Source organism: Dreissena polymorpha, chromosome 13, assembly GCF_020536995.1.
Source record: "Dreissena polymorpha isolate Duluth1 chromosome 13, UMN_Dpol_1.0, whole genome shotgun sequence".
Classification (NCBI taxonomy): Eukaryota; Metazoa; Mollusca; class Bivalvia; order Myida; family Dreissenidae; genus Dreissena; species Dreissena polymorpha.
In genome coordinates, this window is record NC_068367.1 from 53,888,015 (window position 1) to 53,908,609 (window position 20,595).

Below are 20,595 nucleotides of genomic sequence, written 5' to 3' on the forward strand. Positions count from 1 at the left end.
CCCTGATGGAAGTGAAATTTAGTTACTATATATTTCAAACACAATTCTATATTCTGTTGTTATTACCGGTAGACATGAGTCATAAAAGTGGTTCAAAAATAAAAGACTTAAATATACAAAATATAGTTCACCTCGTAGACAAGCAGACCAGCACACACATGAAATGATGAAGCAGTGATATAGTTCTAATGATTGTAAAGTACCATTTTATAACATTAACAAAAAAATAATCAAACTCTAGACACACTATCAGGAAGGAAAACACTTTTAACTGTACATTCACAAGCATTTAAATCAACGTACCAACTGCCAATACATTACAACAATACATACAACACAATATTCACCAATAATGGTTAAAGCTGGGGTAATTATGTACTTGAACCAAAAGATAAACAAGCTTTTTTGTGCACAGATAAGAGATTGAGATGATTTGAAGCCGCAACTGGAAACAAAATGGACTCCGCAAACTCAGCTGTCGCTAATTACAGGTATTGACATTCGTACTGATTGTCTTGGTAAGAGTAATATTTTTAAATATAACACGGAAATATAAAATACGGAATGAGAATCTTAAAATTTTCAAGGTTACATTGCAACAATTAATAAATGTGTCCAAACTGTTTTTAGAAAACGCAACACTTAACCAGAGGGTTATGGTACAAACAACTGCTTCACAATCCGTGTTATTACGAAAATTGAAAGACAAATAATTATAAATCGGTAGTAAACCAAACGAATAAGTCAGTAAACGTATAAAATTAACCATTAAAAACAGCTTTTCGTCCAAACTGACTGTGTCAGTTACGATTTTACATAACGCGTTACATGTGTGCAAACTTTTCACGAATGTGAAATAACATTGGAACATTATACGTTCACCTGTATAGTCAGAACAACTAAAAGTGTATGACTTGAATGAAGCTCACTTACCGACCTCTTCAAAAACGCGAGTTAACATTACGATTATTTAAAAACATGACGACAAATCGATTCTTAATTATAGATCATTCTACTCCTATGCACTTAACTTGCTCAGCAAAACATAGTGTTGACTGCACTTTTAAATCAACCTCTGTTATTGACCTTTTACCACTGGTGTTATTAAAGGATATAATGTGGTGGTATGAATCGGACAGTTACTGCTGAGGTTTTTCTTGGAATAGTTAGTAAAGGCAGCATAGGCCTCGCCTCAATAAATTGATATGTCACACACAGCGCTCGTTCCACAATAATTGGAATTTATATAATTTAGAAGATCATAATTCACTACATGGACTGCATGTTGCATGTCTTTTGTCCATGCTGTGCTAGGATACGGACTGATCTGCTGCATAGCAAATTGTTATTTATACACGTATGGAGATGATATGTATAACCTTATTTCATGGCCATTATAAGAATCAGAATCAAACAGGCGAAGATGAACCATATAAATCTAAAAATGGTTTAAAGAGTACAAAATCAATTATTCAAACAGATCCTTAGAATTTTAGATTGCCTTATTACATGTGAACCCTCATTAATTTTATACCACAAACAAACTTTCGTATCACTGATGGGGCAAAGATGGTACACTTGTTTTACCATTTCATTCCCGCAATTTTCAGAGCATCATGAACACACTATGTATCACATATGACATTCGCAGTGGGCATGATTTGGTCGGATGCAATTAAACGAAGCCATGTTATGTTAAGTTGAAACGCAATGTGCGCAGGAGGTTAATTGTAATTGAGAAAGGCAAACTAATGTGATCGTAATTTTGGCTCTTATTGGTACTAACAGTATTAATTTACAAACAAATAATGACCAAACTCACTGTTTTATTCAAGTTTATGAAAAATGCGTTTGTGCAAACATTTCGCGAAAGAAAAATAAAATTAGGAAATAAGTGATATGTTTAACATATTAGAGCATTTGATTTATTGAAGTGATTTTCGCAAACTTAACTTTGAGGCAACGCTATTTTTCTGTTTTCGTACATTTCATAATAAGAAACCAATCTTGCGGAATACAAGATGCCTTTGAATCGGTTTACACCACTAAGGCTTTGTATGACCATTTAGTTCGTGCGACTATAGTTTAAATGAGGTTTCAGTGGTGCTTGCTTTTGCAATTTTGTTGTAAGATGTGTGCGGTCATCTGATTATAAGAGAGGCAAACTTTAAGGTGAATAAAGCGTTACCTCCTGCTGATGCTGTTGACGTTCTTTTATGTCATTCATCAGCAAACGTATTTAATAACATTAACACAATTGGTGTCACCGCCTTTGAACGGTCAACCCAAAAGCACGATGGGTTTAAACCGGTTTTAACAGGCTCCAAACTTCACATATGGCCACGCAATATTCATTTACAATGACATCTCACAATCTGCGGAGTTATTCATGATCTTGCTCTTTTATACAATTGCTTCACGAAACACAATACCAGACCGTTAATCAAACGTTGCCGATACAATTAGTCGTGTTCTGCTTAAAGCGGACATTTTGAGTTTAATGAGTATAAGTAAACATAAGTAAATCAGAATTCCACAACTTAAAGCAAGATAATAGGAGTATGATAAGCAGGTTCACACTATAAACTTTAGACAAGCAAATAAGTGTATTTGTTCAATTAGATAAACCGACTATAAGCTATATACCTGTCGAGAACTTTAGACATATGGTGACAATATTTTCGGAAGTTAGAACGCCTTCTAATACGAAGACACTTCTGATTGCATTCTTCGCGACATTGCAAGTACTTAAAAATCAACACATAATCTAGTGCAAATCTCATTTATCAACAGGGCGGATGTGCGTGAATTTCACGCTATTTTATCAAATCCCTTCAGGAACACAATGTCAATCATTAGATATTATGTTGATATTTTGAGAACATTTAAGATCGAAAATGAAAACTCCGCAAAATTGATTGTTTCTATTGGCTCTCGAATTAACAGCGTTGGAAAAAATGACATAATTCCCAAAAGATATTTCATCGACATATGTGTCGATTTGTTGGGCTGTTGGTTATTTGTCATTAATTAACCCATTTATGCCTAGTGGACACGCCCATCCTTCCAAATTGGATCAATGAATTTCAAAAAATTAGGGATTTCTAGTATATGTATTTCTATATTTAGAATATTTCTTACTGAAATTCCTTTAAGCAAACAGCGCAAACCCTGATGAGACTGGGGTCTACGCTGTTTGCAAAAGCCTTTTTTTCTAGACGCAAGGCATAAATGGGTTAAGTACCACCTACACATGCTGGTGCAACTGTAGTGTCTCTTTGGTTACAATCAATTATTTTATGGACGTATGACGTTCTTAAAATACGGTTATAATCGGAGCAAACATGATTGTCAACCAATTCCCTAAAGCGTTGCAATCTCTGCCATTGAAATATTTAATTACGCATTTTGTTAACGTTCTGATAAATGCAATATCATCAATCACATTTTGCATATCAATGCGCCGCCCGTGGGCGAAAATCTTAATTATTTGCAAATAAATATTACATTATCCCTGGCTGTCATTACTTTCATCGCATAACCTAGTTGGATCTGAAAGATTACCCCGGCGTTTTTTTCTCCGTAGCACGAAATTTTATAGAACCACGACCATCAGCCTGTAATTCTAGAAAACGCATTTAATTGCTATAACTACTGCATTTACAACAATGTTGTATTCTTGCGTTTGTAGGTTCATGACGCTGCAAAACAAACAAAAATAGTAAGTGATTTTTAGTTCAATCCGCAAAATAAATATATCTCAACAAAACGAATGACAGAAAGTACGTAATAATAAATTCACAAAGACTCGATGCATCAAACAAGGAACATTGATAATAACCCATCAATCATTTCGGATTTAACAGGATAAATTTAATAAATAATAACAATATTTATTATTTAACCCCCCCCCCCCTACAAAATACATAGAAAGATCAATAAATTATATCAGAATTAATAACCGAAAACACGGGCGCCTATGCCACATTGTAGCGAAAAAACAGAATCTGGATGAGGATTGATTTGAAAAGAATGGAGCGAGTTAACTAGATCACAGGTTACCCCTGCAAGCACGACACGCAATACGGAATCTTGATTTTGGGCTTAATACACACACGCTCTCAAAAAACACCACACAAGTATCAAAACAATAACTTAGTTAATTGTAAATAAGTAGATGCTTGCAATTCAATTTAACACTTGATTCAATACGAACTTACTTACAATTTTAAATTGAAGTTCAGCAACCATAGCTCAGTAAAATTCAATCACGTTACTTGCTTGGTACATCCTCGTGGTGGCGCTTAATTCATTGTGGAGGAAAGTAACATACACTTTCACTGTTGTAAGTTGGGGCTATTTCTTGTTTTTCCTTGTTTGTCTCGATATCCGGATAAGATACCATTATTAACCCATTTATGCCTAGAGTCTAGAAAAAAGGCCTCGGCAAACAGCATAGACCCAGATGAGACGCCGCATGATGCGGCGTCTCACCTGGGTCTGCGCTGTTTGCTTAAAGGAATTTCTGTAAGAAACATTTTAAATATAGAAATAAATATACTAGACAAACCTAATTTTGGAAATAAATTGATCCAATTTAGAAGGATGGGAGAGTCCACTAGGCATAAATGGGTTAAAGGCTAATCTTATTCCTATGGGGTTTCTGTGAGGCGAGTCATTTGCATAACAGGTTTGGACTTCATCATACATTTCTTTAACCAGACGAGTCGCTCACGTCGAGTCAGTAATAAATGCCCATTGATTTCCATACATTTATTGAACATGACAGAATACAAACGAATATTTATTAAAATTAAAGTAACATAATTACTACAAATCAAAGAATATTTCGCAAACTATTTCGTAAAATAAAGTTAAGCCATACAAAATAAGTGTTCCTTATAGCAATAGCCAAAATGTCAACGCAAGATGTGGTATGGTAACATATATTTTATCAAAATATAGTACGAAATATTCGTTGACTTTGAGTGTTTATGGTCTTTTAAGCTTGACATGCTTATCGTTATATCAATATATATGAACAGATACGTGCAACGAAAAATCTTAGATTTCTACAATTATACATTACGACTAAGAATATAATATATTATGTGTCTTGTTCTGATAAAACTGGGCATAATACATGTGCGTAAAGTGTCGTCCCAGATTAGCATGTGCTGTCCGCACAGGCTAATCAGGGACGACACTTTCCGCCTAAACTTGATTTTCGATAAGGAGGGACTTCCTTGAAACTAAAAATACCATAAAAGCGGAAATTTTCGTCCCTGATTAGCCTGTGCGGACTGCACAGGCTAATCTGGGACGACACTTTACGCACATGAATTAAGCCCAGTTTTCTCAGAACAAGACACATTTTAATACAACGTCATAAGGATGAGGATGTCAACTTTACGACAAAATATACAGTTACTCACATTTTATCCGTTTCAAATACTTCAACATAAATGAAGATTGTTTATAGTTTGTGCAATGTTCAATTTTCAGAAAATATCATCACAATATGCTACTTATATGGAAAAATGGAACAATAATTTTTATATATATATAGAACAAGAGATGTGCATTCATATCGTTGGAAATTCAGTGCCGATTATCACTAACGCAACTTTTCTACAAGGATATGTAAAAGGCATCCCAATACGTATTATTGCCTTTATGAGAATTATTTTGAAGAAATAAAGCTTCTGTTTATGTGGTGAAATGCGTACATAACGTTTTAAATGTACAAAACACGTCAATACGACAGGGTTAAAAAGTAAACAGGTGTTATAAAAGTACTTGAGAACCTTTGACGAGATAAAGAAAGAGAATTTCCTTTACTACGTAGACCCTTCTATAATACCAAAAGTATATATTGCACTGATAAAAAATCGAACCAATTAAATTGACGAGTAAACGATACTATGGCGAAGTGTCAATTTTAAAACCAGCGAATGACATGCGAATTATTCGTTTATTTTGCCTAATGTAATGGTTTTATGGATGGCATTATGAAAAACAACCCAAGGCGGTCCCATTTCAAGTTTCATTCATTTACTGTTTACAGATACTTTCGATTAAAGCCCATGAAACAGTCTCCGAATTATGGTACTCGGTAATGAAACTTCTATGCTTGTTGTTTCAGCCGACTCTCCCTTTGGGGCTTAGGGACCAATTTGTGAGTCAGGAAATATTGTATGACGGACCTTGATTAATTTTGTTCGCAGCGATCCCACAGAGAAGGAATGCTTTGGCATTTATGTCATTTGGGTAAATGGTAAGGATTTATAGCGTCCATAGAGCTACATAGACACATTGTTCTCATATAAAGAAATGTCTGTTGATACAGGGACAATCGGTAAGTAAAGATCAATTATCACATTTTTAGGCGCACTTTCTACTTTTTGAACAATATACATGTTTAAGATATTTTAGATATTCCGACCACTGTCATGTGTACACTATATCTACACATATAATCAATCTTTTAGAACATTTCATTCAATTTTCTAGTACAGAAGAAATAAGACATACAAGTCAATCGTGTAGTGCTTATGTTTCCCATTTGGTGCATTCATATAGACTAGTTTAAATTTTATCGTGGTGATTGATGTGTTCAGATAGCGTATATCTCTGGCTGCACAATCGTTTATGAGTAATGTTAATGCTTTTTCCCGCTGTCTTGAAATGACGTACGTATGACATTGCAAATTACAATATGTAGATGTTTATGGATATTTGTTCCCAAGAGAGATCAAATAATTACCAAAGATAGATGTTATGCGTGTTTTAGGATAAGGCGGAAGGAAAAGGCAGCAAGTTACCCCACGGTAAAGTTGAGCGAACCCATAGAAGCCAGTGTTAACTCAACGCTTAACGTATGACCATATACATATGTAACACGTGTTATTTAAGAAGACGTACATGTTTTACATCAACGACCTTTGCAAAATGTTCATTTCAAATCAAACAAATCAAAAGGGCCGATCATTTAAAACAAGATAATTTTATAAGCTAAATAAGATAGCATGCATTTATTATCTGCAAAAAATCATTTCATGTAGCATCAGTTTAATCAGTCCACCATTGCTCGAGTTATGTAAGACGGTCGGATTATGAGATACCATATGGTCACGACTCCATCCCTTTAATAACAACGTCCAGTCTTTAAGTTTTTCGGAATTACTTATTCAAGTTTGTGCTATTTCTCTCCAATTCAAAACTTCAACAAAACAAAAGTTTGGTGTTAATTAGAGGCTTGTTCGTCTGTTTTTCAAAGCCGACATATTTTCCAATAGTGCTAACGTAGTAACTAAAATAATACAATTAAAACAAGATGTGTTTGTGAAACACTATGTCCCCATATATTTGACCTTTGACCTTGAAGGATTAGATTGACCTTGACCTTTCACCAATCAAAATATGCAGCTCCATGAGATACACATGCATGCCAAATATCAAGTTGCTATCTTCAATATTGCAAAAGTTATGGCAACTGTTAAAGTTTGACCAAACAAACAAAGCAACAAAGCATCAAACCAACAGACAGGGCAAAAACAATATGTCCCCCACTATAGTGGTGGGGGACATAAAAAATATGCGCATACGTCACTCAATATTGAACATGTAAGTATTTTGCTACATAAATGCAAATGACTTATTAAATATGTTTCCATGAAATAACTCATATATACAAACATACAAAAATGCATATATCGATTAATCGACGTAGATTCTAATACAAATATCGATTATAGATATAGATAGATTGATAGGAACTTGTGGTTCATTAACTAGAGAAGAATAGTCAACAACAAAAACACACACACTTTTAGCTGTACATCCCTGCATAAAGTTAAACGTTGGAAAGAATATTTCAGACAAAAAACCTCTAATTATGTGGTAATTGGACAGTAGTGCACGTGTTGGTTAAAATTGAGAGACTCAAATATGCAATTATTGCTTCATCGCTTAGAACAAGTAGAGAAGACCAAACTCGACGAGATGAAAAATGACAGACGTGATATATTAATAATGATCACATTGTGCAAATTAATTGAAGATTCATCAGGAAAATGTCAATTTCCAGAAATATAATCGAGACAGAAAAAAACCTTTTAACAATACATTCGCAAGTCTTGTTTAAGGCAAATGACCAACTGTCATTACAATCCAAATATACTTAGAACATAACAAATGATTACACATGGGGTCATAGGAAACATGCAGGTTACCCGATCCTATTTGCCAAACCCAGCGACAATAGTTAATCAAAAATGTATATGCATAAAATAAGTGTAATTTATTTCAGCGTTTTCTTTTACAAATCTATCATTTTCGATCATATCAAAATCTAGAATGTTTTAAAACTGTTTCCGCAACTCAGCCATTGTTGACTTGCAAGTCATTTGAATATGAGAAAACGAACGTGGGCTTTGATTGCAAAATAAACCTATGGTTTTGTGTAACTAAATACAGTGTTTATTTCGGCTTGTCAATTCGGTCTCCGTTCTCTATGTAAAGTTTAAACCAAATTGTAATACCGAAAGCATATCTTGCAAATCTACTAGACGTTGCTAATAATAATGGGCTAAATGAAACTGAATGTGATATTCATATTGCATCACTGTAGAGAAACGATTAACAATCTAAAGACGTAATACAACCATTTACAAGCACAGGATGAGAATGAAAACTCAAGATAATAAAAAATAGAGAAACGTATAAAGCTATTACGATAAGAGGCGTAAACATAAATAAAGCAGTTAAAATAATAAGAACAGGTACACCAACCGGAAAACACAAGTCGATACAAGTAGGTAACCGGGTTATGTTACTAAAATAAAAATAAAACTGTAAATAAGCTAATATAAATGTAGGCTTCAAGACAAAAACTGTGAAGCACCTATTAACACATATAGAAACTATATTTAAGGCGTATGATGAGCAGTTGTCCAGAATTTAGAAAGCTACAAATTACTTGATTTGCTTGCAGTCTTGCAGTCTTGCTGATAGCTCACGTACATATAAACGAGTGAACAACTAATCGTATGCAAATCCTATGCTTATTCCCAGTTGCCGACAGGACGGATTTGGGTGTTTTTCCGTATTTTGTCTCAAAATAACTTCAATATCACCATGGTTACCCAGTTGTGTCAAAAGGAGTCATTGAGTTGACACCGCAAACGGAAATTGAATATATTCCGTAAACTCAGTTGTCGCTAATGACAGGTATTGACATGGGTATAAATTGTTTTGGTAAGAATAATGTCAATCCCTGCAATGATTTTTAACACGGAGAGTTAAAGTAGTAAACGTTTGTTTTCAATTCTAGAACGCTATAAAAAATGTTTTCAAACTGATTTTAGAAAACCCCACACTTAACCAGAGGGTTATAGTACAAAATACTGCTTCACAATCCGTGTTCTTGCGAATAGTTTAATACGAAAACACATATTTCACTTAAATTATAAAATTAGTCATTTGAAAAGTTTGACATTACGAAAGCTTTCCGACCAAAATTATTATTTATCATACAAAACTAGTATGTATTATTCAAGCTTATAATACATATTATGTAACGAAAGTGTGCTTACGATTAACGAATGCAAAATAAAATAAGGAAATAAGTGTTCAGTTTGAAATAGTATGCCCCGTAATGTTTTGTCGTGATGTAGCCAGCTAAACGTTAAGGCAACGCTAATTTTCGGTTTTCGTTCTAATTTTATTTTTATGTGAAACAAATCCGACATAATATAACCAACGGTTAAGGTTAAGATATTTTGTTTAAGTTCCACAGACGTTTATTCAGATATTTAACTTCCAAATTATTTATAAGTAAGTGTCTTCTTATTATTTAATCCCAATTTTATTTAAATTATATATAACAAAGTATTTACATATACTTGATATGATTTTGGTCTTACAATTTGATGTGATGAGCAAAGTGTTTGCCCTAATTTCTCACGAATCATTCCATTTCTTGCGTGAAAAATTATCAATCATGAAATTGCATATTTCCGTAAATGGTCTGAAAAAGCCCTGTTATTTGCAAAACATTCGATATTTAGATAACGCTTGCTTCAAAACATGACGTCAAAACGTTTCCGCATTATAGATCGTTTAACTCAGAGGCCAGCATAAAATGTTGATTGCATTGTAAAATCTACATCTGTTATTGACCTTTGGCTGTGGCTACGTTAGAGTTAATTGACATGTCACACACAGCACTTGTTCTGCATTAATTGTCATTTACCTAATTTGGAGGAAGGGGATAATTCTATACATTGACTTTTTGTTTCACGTTTTTTTCCTAACTTGGCTAAGATAGAGACAAGTCTGTTGCCATAAAAATAGTGTTTAATACTCATTCAAATATGAAGTACGTTTTTATTACAAAACTTCATGGCCGTTCTAGGAATCAGTAATACACTGATAAAGATGCAATATCAGCGTCGGAGACTAGTTTAAAAGATTCCACAAACAATTTATTCAAACAGATGCTTAGAATTTTGTATTGCCTTATTACATGCGAAGTCATCTCATTTCTTCTGCAAACAAACTTATCAATTACTTGTTGGGCATATATGGTACGCTTGTTTTACAATTGCATTACCGTAATTGACTCAGCATCTTGAGCACAATATTCATTTGGCGTCCCCAGTAGGCGTGATTTGGTCGGATGAAATTAAATGAAGCAATGTTATTTTTAGTGGAAACGTATGTCTGAAGAAGGTTAATGGTAATTGAGAGAGGCCAACTAATGTGTACCTAATTTGTGCTATCATAGGTTCTCGCAGTGTCAATTTAAATGCGCAGTAAAATAACAACAAGATAAGTATTGATGCAAAGCATCAAAGGGCGTCGGGAATTTCAGTGTAAAAGGCACGCAATTAAGTTACATGGAACGATTTGTTTTCTACTAGTAAATATAAATATACTGGCCGATTATTTTAAACAAAATAGAAAAAGATACTGGTATAACCATTATCTATGATTTTGTGTTATAACCCCCAAATAACCATTACTTATGATGTTGTGTTATAACTCCCAAATAACCATTATCTATGATTTTGTGTTGTAACCCCCAAATATTTCATAGTTCATTTTATTTACATTGGTTTCCTTTTTTTACAGGTATCCGTGCGCAGTTTTCATTAATGGAACAGAACAGTGAAGGTTTTAAAAAATCTGCTTCATCTTGAAAGCGTAATTTCATATTTTTCTAAACTTCAAGGGGAGATGATTCTGAACTTATTCTTACGTTGCTCATTTACGATAGAGGTTGAGTTCTCATTGATAGGAAAACACTGTAAAAGTTTGAAACAAAATTGAATGAAAACTGTTAATTGTATAAAGAAGCTAAATTTCACAATACTTTGAAATTCAGTTAAAGATCATTATAGATGTATTGCTCCGATATTCATCATTTTCAATAGGGTTCGAGTAATACTGATATAAAAACACTTAACAAGTTTGGAAAGATTCAGACGAAAGTTGTGAAATCTTTTAAACAAGTGGAAATTGTTTATTTTGTCAAATTTAATAGAAAAAATTCTGGACTTATTGTCCCGATGTTTCTCATTTTAAATGAGGTAAAAATGCTCATTGATATGAAGACAATGTTAGTTTGGAAAGAATCTGATGAAAAATGATGACATAATCACCTAACCAAGCAGTGTTTCACTTTTATTTTTAAATTCAAACAAACATAATTCTGGACTTATGGTCCGATGTTGCTCATATAGAGTTTGGGTTGGGTCCTCATTGATAAAAAAAAATGCGAAAGTTTGGGAACAATCGGATGAAAATCTTGGACTTCGAACAAGGATTTTAAAATTTCTCAAATTCTAAGAAAGATAACTATGGACGTAATGGTCGAATAATGCTAAAGGGCCCATACCACCTGGGTAGTAATACGTGTCGCGCTTCGCGCTCTGTATGTGGTTCTTAAAAAAACTCCGAGGAGTGCTTGACTCTAGGGAAACGGGTTGCTGGGACACAGCTCCTCCTTGATAAGCGGCTGCTTCCTTTATCGCAACTCATTGTTACAATCAATAATACGTGTCGAGCTTCACGCTCTGTATGTGGTAGGGATAGGCCTATGATAGACAACCATAAATACACATGGATAATATATGTGTTGTTTGCATTTATTTGTTTATATAAAAACACTTTTTTAAAGGATATTTAAGTGATGTAAGAAATTTTAATTAACGCTGTCACCACGCGACATCCATTAATTTTAATAAAAATGTCCAATTTTAGTAAAATGGATTTTTAAATGTATATATTAAATAAAGCTTTATTATATTTATTAACCTGACTGAAAAAAAGGTCAGCCGCCGAACTGTTCCGTTCGTAAACTTGCTTGCGCGATAGGTCGTCAAATATCGTACTACATTGATTCTCCACTAAATAAGCAAATTAGAAAAAACACAAAATAAATATATTTTGATTATGTTTTGTTTTTAAACAAAACATCATTTGTTTTTATACAAAACCAGAAAGTTTCCGTATTTGCCCAGTCCCTGTGATATTTCCCCTGTGATCAGTTGTGGATCAGTTATTAATTAAAACAATAAGCTTTGCATGATTGGCAATAAATGTTGTAATAAATGCAATAGGCACAAATGCAGTACTTTCTTACACTAATTTACACAAAAAATCAACACTATGCAAGATTTTCTAAAAACAAAAATATATTATATTGATCCGTAAAATAACTTTTCCTCCCATAAGCGAAAAAACAAATGCATTACATACTAGTCGCCGCCCTCCAGGACGACGCAAATAACACAATTACGCCGTTGCAAAGCCAAATATTTTGCCGCATAAAGAAGTTGGAATGATACACAATTAAATACTCCAGTGTATGATTACAAACACAATTAAATACTCCAGTGTATGATTACTCTGTATATAACATGCATGCTTATAATACTCTATGGTGAAAATAAAATTGAAAATTAATAATTACAAAAATAGTCAATTTATTTGAAACACGACTCGCCACATCTCTTAACTCTATTTGTTTTGTCAGTTGGGTGATTCGGATAATTAACAATACATATGCATGTTTTATTTGCACATTTCAACCACTAGATAACAGCTATTTATGTGATGCAATGTGTGTGCATTTGACATCCCGTAAGTAAATAAAGATACAGACGAATCCAATCGTTATAAACTTACGAATGAAGTTATTACAAATATAAACGCTGCTTAAATTTAAATCAAATACACAATTAAAGCGTTGGTGCCTTTTGCTCGCTAAATTGTAATTCAAACCACAAAGAATTTGCGGTATGCATTTCATGAATGAAACAATATGACCGTCTATAATTTAGTAACTATATGCATGTTCTGTAAGCCTTACAATACATTTTACTTTGAAGAACGGTCGACCATTTTTATTAAATCGTTATGATTTCTCAAGTTTGTGATTTGCAATCAGAGAAATGGATGTGATACAATGCCCGAATTATTTACCAAACAAATGTATTCATTCGCCGCACATTGACATTGTTTATGCAATCATATACTGGCCAGTTTACTGCTATACAAGAATACCCAGTATATTCAAGCAAACATTTACAAACCGGACCCATACAGACTAGTGTTTTGTTCTGCATCTACATGTTTACATGGCTGTTTGTAGTTAAACGTTTTATTCCATGCCCTTTGAAATGGAAAAAACCTTTTCTAGCTGCAAAATATGCAAAATGTTGCTATATTTATGATTGTTGCTATTATTTTGAAATGAAATGGAATTAAAAAACATTATGTGTAAGAATACATATTATTATATACATGCATAAAGGATTGATGTTTGCCCATTAACAATAGTTTTTTTGATTTTTTATTCAATATAATACATACAATGTATACATGTATATGGTCATAAAACAAAGTGGATGCACGTAGCAGCAATAATGTTCAAACATGTTATACAAGATATGCTAATATATACTTTTTTGACCTTGTGGTTTCATTTTGATTACAAAAAAGGTTTCTATGTTTTGTTTTCTTTGGTCGTTTGTGATTTTGGAGAAAGAAATAAACAATAGTTGACCACATCAATAGCTCTCCATTCTATTGGAAACCTCCGTTTCGGTTCGCGCACAAACAAATATCTGTAAGAAAAAATGTGCATGCATGATTGTTGCTTTATTATTTCGGAATGACTTGAACACAAAAACTGTGTAATATGAACATATTATTTCATGAATTCATAAAGGAATAGTTGACCACATGAATAGCTTTCCATTCTATTGGAGACTTCCGCTTCGGTAAGCGCACACATATTTGTCAGGACAAAATACTTTTACCTTTTAAACTACTAGATTATTGTTTGAAAATCGACCGTCCAAAATACAGCACAGCCACTGATGCAAAAAGCCAACAATCAAAATGATAATACAACTATTCTGCCGTAAAAGTAACCGAAATAAAAGCAAAACAAATAAATAAAAAAACCGAGAATATTTATCAAAATAAAAAGTATGTACATTTTTACAGGTAAATATTTATTTAAAGTGTTAGTGTTATTAACGATATGTATAATGTTTATTAAGTTTTGGAATATTTAACAAATCGTGAATTACTAGCATTAATTAGAGTAAACTACATGCATGCTTTATTTTATCTTTAGAAAATAAAAACAGCAATATATTAATCAAGTGTAGATTGTTACGGCGCTTTCATACTCAAACAAATTTGATCAAACAACACAAATGCACAGGCATATTGTGTTCAAGATTGGTTTTGTTAAAGGTTGTTGCGCTTGTTTGTGCTTCATACTTTGAATATTTATCTTCTTGGTAGTAATATCTTCCCTGCCTATTTTATTTAAAGTTGATATTACCATTGCTTACAATAAAATAGAACCTTTTTAATCAATGTTCGATGTAATGTTTAAAGTGTAAAACGAAATCATATACCTCTAGATCCTTTAGACATTGCCTTGTAAATGAAGTTTAACTGAAATTGAGACCAAAAACAAACGGAAATGGAGAGTAAGAGATATATTAATGTATTATTCTATTAAATATATATTGTTTACATAAGATGTCCATCATTTGTTGTTTGTTTCAGCAAATCACTGAAACGATTATAGATTGAATTTTTATATGGATAGGTTAACGCCTTTATGGTATCTCAAAAATATTCTCGCGTCTTGATTTGCGTTTCAAAATAAACCATTTAACATGAAAAAACAACATGATATATTTATATTCGCCAATATGAAATAATTCGCCTAAGAAGGCGCGCTTATATTTCTCAAATGCTTAACTGGATGACCTCTGTTTGCCATTGAATTAATACAAACGCGTCTGTTCCGTCACAAGATGACCACTCATTGTTTTACCAGGATTCATCTTTTTATCGTTCTGTTTTTAAGTAGGCAACGTGTCCGTGTTTCTTATAGAAACATAATTAACATGGTTGACATTTATTTGGAGAGTACTGCAATATATGGTTGTTATGAGGTAACTGTTTTTGTTTTACTTAAACGGAGACGATGTTTTGGAACATTCTTCTTGTAGGATATTGACATTAATATCTACAGGTAGTTTTCCTATATATAATTCTACATACATATATATTATAACCCATTCTTAAAACACAACTGTTGGGCATATACAAAGATTTTCTAAATAATTGGTCATTTTTTAGAGTTCGTGTTTGAAATGTGGTTAACCAATTTCTCCATTTTTTTTATACAGTTTTTCAACCTTTTGGGTTATACAATCACATCCACATATGTACGATGCACATAATGTCGGAAAAAAATCCGATGTTGATATGGCCATTTCTACAGGAATCGTCATGTGACTCTGTAAATTATTAAAGCAATTTAAACGTTTTTGTATTCCCGTAATCGATCGAACATTTGACTTAATGACGTTCTCTCGTGTTACTAATCATTGTTTTAAATATATTAATCATATTACCCAGCAACAATTGTTTACCGGACTCAAATTTGCAAAGGCGACTGCAGAACTATCCATTGAAAGATCTTCTCGCTATGAATAGTGTATCATATTTAACGAGCCACATGGGAGTTCGCGAAACAAATCATGCATGAACATTGAATTGGCCTCAGTTACCTTGCTTGTTTCGTGAATCTCAGGTTACGCGTATGGTTGTTGTATAGTGGATGTAAACACGTATGATCCAACATCTTCATATCAAATGCCTGTTATAATCAAATGTGAAATCAAATGTGTAATCATATATACCACAGTCAATCAAAAGTACTAGTTTATCATTACAGTCTGTGAACTTAGTATATTACTTTTTTTCGAAAATCTTATTTTTTCTCTGCCATTACTTTGTTTTGAAATTTCATTTAGTTGAATATTCATATATTTATATTATATTATTGATTTGATTACAATTAATATAGTATTATGACACGTGACATATGATACGATGTTCATATATATAAGTCTCAATAAACTGTATGTTCTGTTCTTCTGTTATGTAATCAAATGTGTAACTAAACTGAAGTTTTAAGATTTAAAATGTTTACTTAAAATGTAAACTATACCAGTCACTCAGTTGTTTATTTACGCGAATTTTATGCGATTAAATGTGATGAATTACTAGTATAGTATGTTCAATATGCGTTGTTAAAAACATAATTCATTTGTATTGAAATTTGAGGTTACTAACAAGTCTGCGACTGAAGTATTTGTTGACATGTGGACGGACAAATTATGCGTCTTACAGCAGTTACATTTAGCTTGATGGAAATAGACGAAGTATTTCTAAGCGGAATCCTATTGTTGCGAATACCAAACGCATATTAAAATGCACTGTACAAACATTTGTGCATTATTCTTAGTTTGAACGTGGCTCATTGAGATATATGCTATACTTAAAGTTATTTCGAGTTTTCTGGTATGTAATTTACAGATGCCATATACCGCAAAAAGGTAAGCTACCACCACTATTAATATAGATGTCTTTAGAAGTAGACGGTTTAATTTGTTTAAAACTGTATGTTCAAAACACGGTTGCAGCCTTAATGAAAGGAAACGTTGACATGTCAGGATTACCACCATACAAAGTGTTAAATTAATAAATCTGGTATGAATCAGAATATAATATCGTACTTAACGCAAAAAAAGCAAAAATAAGCTTTGTCATATAAGTTTATTGAAGATCAACGTACTGAATGGTATTTAAGAGATAATGAAACAGTGTGGTTATTTCAACCGGCTAAACTTTGTTTCTGATAAGCTTTTCATGTACAATATTTTTATTAAACCCACCAACATAATTGCACTCTGTCCAAACATGCCTAAGTAAGTCGCGGTAACACCATGAAATGTTTCAGGCATCGTTTGCATACAGTGCATTAAACTGTCCAATTTACTTGAGACAAAGTCCTGATTAAAGCCAGATTGAAATCCCAAGTGCGCATCAATAATTAAGAGATCCGCACTTTTACGAACATGATCAGTCGTAATCAGGAGGATAAACACGGCTTCAGGTGAACAGAAATATAAACAAAGCATGGGAAAACAGGTCAATACAAGACAATTGCTATATCAAGCTACCTTTCGAACGGCTATTCACACGACAATGCTCAACGTTTGACATGACCGTTTCACAACAATAATAATGCTGTGAACGTTAAATTCTGCCTTATTGCTAGTCGTAACTGTTTGTAAAACGTATAAAAAACAGCAGATCATGTTTAACTGTCATACACATGAAATACGTAATAATTGACCGATGTATGTGTTACTGACAGAATTGTCATCTTCAAAATGCAAGTGTTTGTAACTGGTATTTTGATTAGCTTATCTGGTTTTCTTTAGAGAACAACAATTGAATTGTGTGTGCCTACGCACGAAGCAATGAATATTTAACGAGCGTTTGTGTGAGACATTGAGTTACTTAAGATATTATTATGTAAACAGTTCGTGCTGGTTTTTAAAATATGTGTTATAAATAAATTAATTGTAACATGATTTTATTTTGCAAGCAGGGTAATCTGTGATGTTATGATTGACAGATAACTTGAAACATTGATCCACAATTCAGGATGCTTAATTAAAAACACATTTAATAACTGGTGAAAAAAATTCCAGGTTATATTTGAATTTAATATTTTCAATGACAACATATAAAAAAATAAACCATCAAGCTATTGTTCTTAGATAATAATATAATACGACATTGTTGAATTGAAAAAATCTAGGAAATTCGGCATAAATATTAAATTATATTTTTTAAGGTAAAAGGATGGTAACCACCTTCCATGCAATACAATAATTTTTTTCAGAAACGTGTTTTGTTGGTGTTATCGTTAACTCTTTCAGTGCTGGAACCGAATTTTGAAGGCCTTTGCAAACAGTTTGGATCCAGACGAGATGCCACAGAACGTGGCGTCTCATCAGGATCCAAACTGTTTGCTATTCTGATAGTATTCTTTGAACAAAAATCGAAGAAAATGCTAATTTTATAAATTCAGCAGACGACATTTTACCAGACTACAAATTTCCCAGCATGCAAAGGGTTAACGTTTAGTTGTTCAGTTTACCAGTTTTCTCAAAGAAACGAAAAACAAAGCACCGAATGCATGGAATATAATCGTTCCAAGTTTTTTTGTGTGCCTCAGAAACGCAACGAACGAGATGTCATTCAATGATATCTCTCGAGTGTAAACGTCTTCTCCATGGAAATTCGCAACATGCGCAATAAAGATTTTATGTTGCAGTAACATAATGATCGTCTTCGGAAAGTTTCTTCAAATTCCAGAGAATTGTCGGTGTGTTTTTGGTTGCTTTTCTGATGAAGATTTATGTACTTGGCAATTTCAATGCTTTTATGTTGGACATATTATTTTATAAGAATATTCTGATTTTAATTATAGTTGGGGAATAGTTTTCATAGTTGGATCAATGTAACCATATGTATAATCAAGAATATTTATATGATGCTTGTTGATATATTTTTCATAACAATACAACATTAGTCCATTACAGTTTACCATCGCATTGCAGGTTTCGCAAATATTAAATGAGATGGGAAATCGGTAGTTTATGTCATTATAAAACTATATTCTTTATCCAAGATAAAAATAACCTATAATATTTCAATTAAAAAATGAAACAGTCGAGGAACCTTGTTGTTAATGAATAAATGTTCATTTTGTTTTATGAAAATGTTTATCGAAATAAAATCAGGATGTTATGTTTTAATAGTGTGGACTGAAAACACAAACTTAATTCGAAAATTCAACTTTTTACTCACGATTTTGTGATTTAAATGATCCAATTCCCTCTCTGTAACTTTTTTTCTACTAATTTCTTGCTGATGTCTTTTAAATTCATTGTATTTGCAAAACAAATACATTCCAGGCACAGCTAAAGCACTAAGAGATTTGCTTAGTGGCGAACTCGACTCTTGCCCTTCTGGCATCTTCGCAGATGAACGTCGTTTTAAAAACTGCAGCATTTTATCCATTCGCCGCATATAAGCACATGCTTCGCTAGTAACCGTGGAAAACCCCGTATCCCGCGTTAGCCGTTATTAATCACGCATGACGTCACAAAATCTGCGTCACGTGTTCGCTATCCGCGAATAATACCAGTCAATTACCGCACTAAGAACTATACACTATACTCGTGACAAATTACCGGTTATTACACTATCAATGATTCATTCAAGTGATTTCAAACGTGTTAAAAAGTCCTGGGTTCTTGACTCAAGCATATCCTTATCTAGCAGAGCCTTCGTTTCACAGAGCGCTTGAGAATATCAATAATTGGTCCCCGTCTTACGGCATTCGCCTATTGGTAAATAGTTTTCCCATAAATGCAGGAGATGGGCATGTGCTTGATCAATATGAGTCTGGGATATTGTCAAGAAACGTCGAGGATCTCAGCAAATGATCGCAAATACAACTTTGAAGTTCACGCGATGAGATAACCTTGTACATCAAAGACGTGAACATGGTTACGTTGGATTAAATATTAACGAAGAAAATATCGTATAAAAATTGCATCGAATGAATAAAAAAGCATACGAACCAAGTTTATATTTACTTTGAAGATAACCATACCAGGCCGTTGTTCATCAATGTTTCCTGAAATAGTAAGTTGATGTCTGTTTTAAGAAACATACCACCCATGGGAATTAACTGTATCTTACCAGATAGCCAATATAAAGGTGCCAACTTTATAACGGCCTTAAAGAAAACCATACCAGGAAGATGTACATTCAATGGTTCCTGAAAAAGTAAGTTGATGTCTGTTTTAAGAACAAACCACCCATGCGAATGACCTGTATCTTAACAGTTAATTAATATTAAAAGGCAAAAGGTTACACACATGACTTCCAATTTCAGACAGGAGCATGCGTAGGAGACACACTATAGGGAACAGCCATGTCTTTTTATTAATTTGTTAGTGTTTTATTAGTAATTACCTCGGTATATAGTTATTTGAAGAAACGGTTTCGTTGTCCACACACTCCGAAAACATTCCTGAACACAAATGATTGATTAATTATGGAATGCACGTTCACAATTTAATGCAAAAAACAACAACATGCATTCAACATCAAGAATGTATT

At 33.1% G+C, this 20,595-nt stretch overlaps 1 protein-coding gene across 1 annotated transcript in view; it reads right to left on the reverse strand.

The window, feature by feature from the left end:
- LOC127854674 (uncharacterized) overlaps window positions 1-19,496 on the reverse strand; it is a 105,628-nt gene extending 86,132 nt beyond the window's left edge. The window contains exon 1 of the mRNA XM_052389734.1: window positions 19,273-19,496. Within this exon, the coding sequence (XP_052245694.1) occupies window positions 19,273-19,494 (222 nt within the window). The 5' untranslated portion in view covers window positions 19,495-19,496. The remainder of the gene's footprint in view (window positions 1-19,272) is intronic.
- Window positions 19,497-20,595: the final 1,099 nt, after the last annotated feature.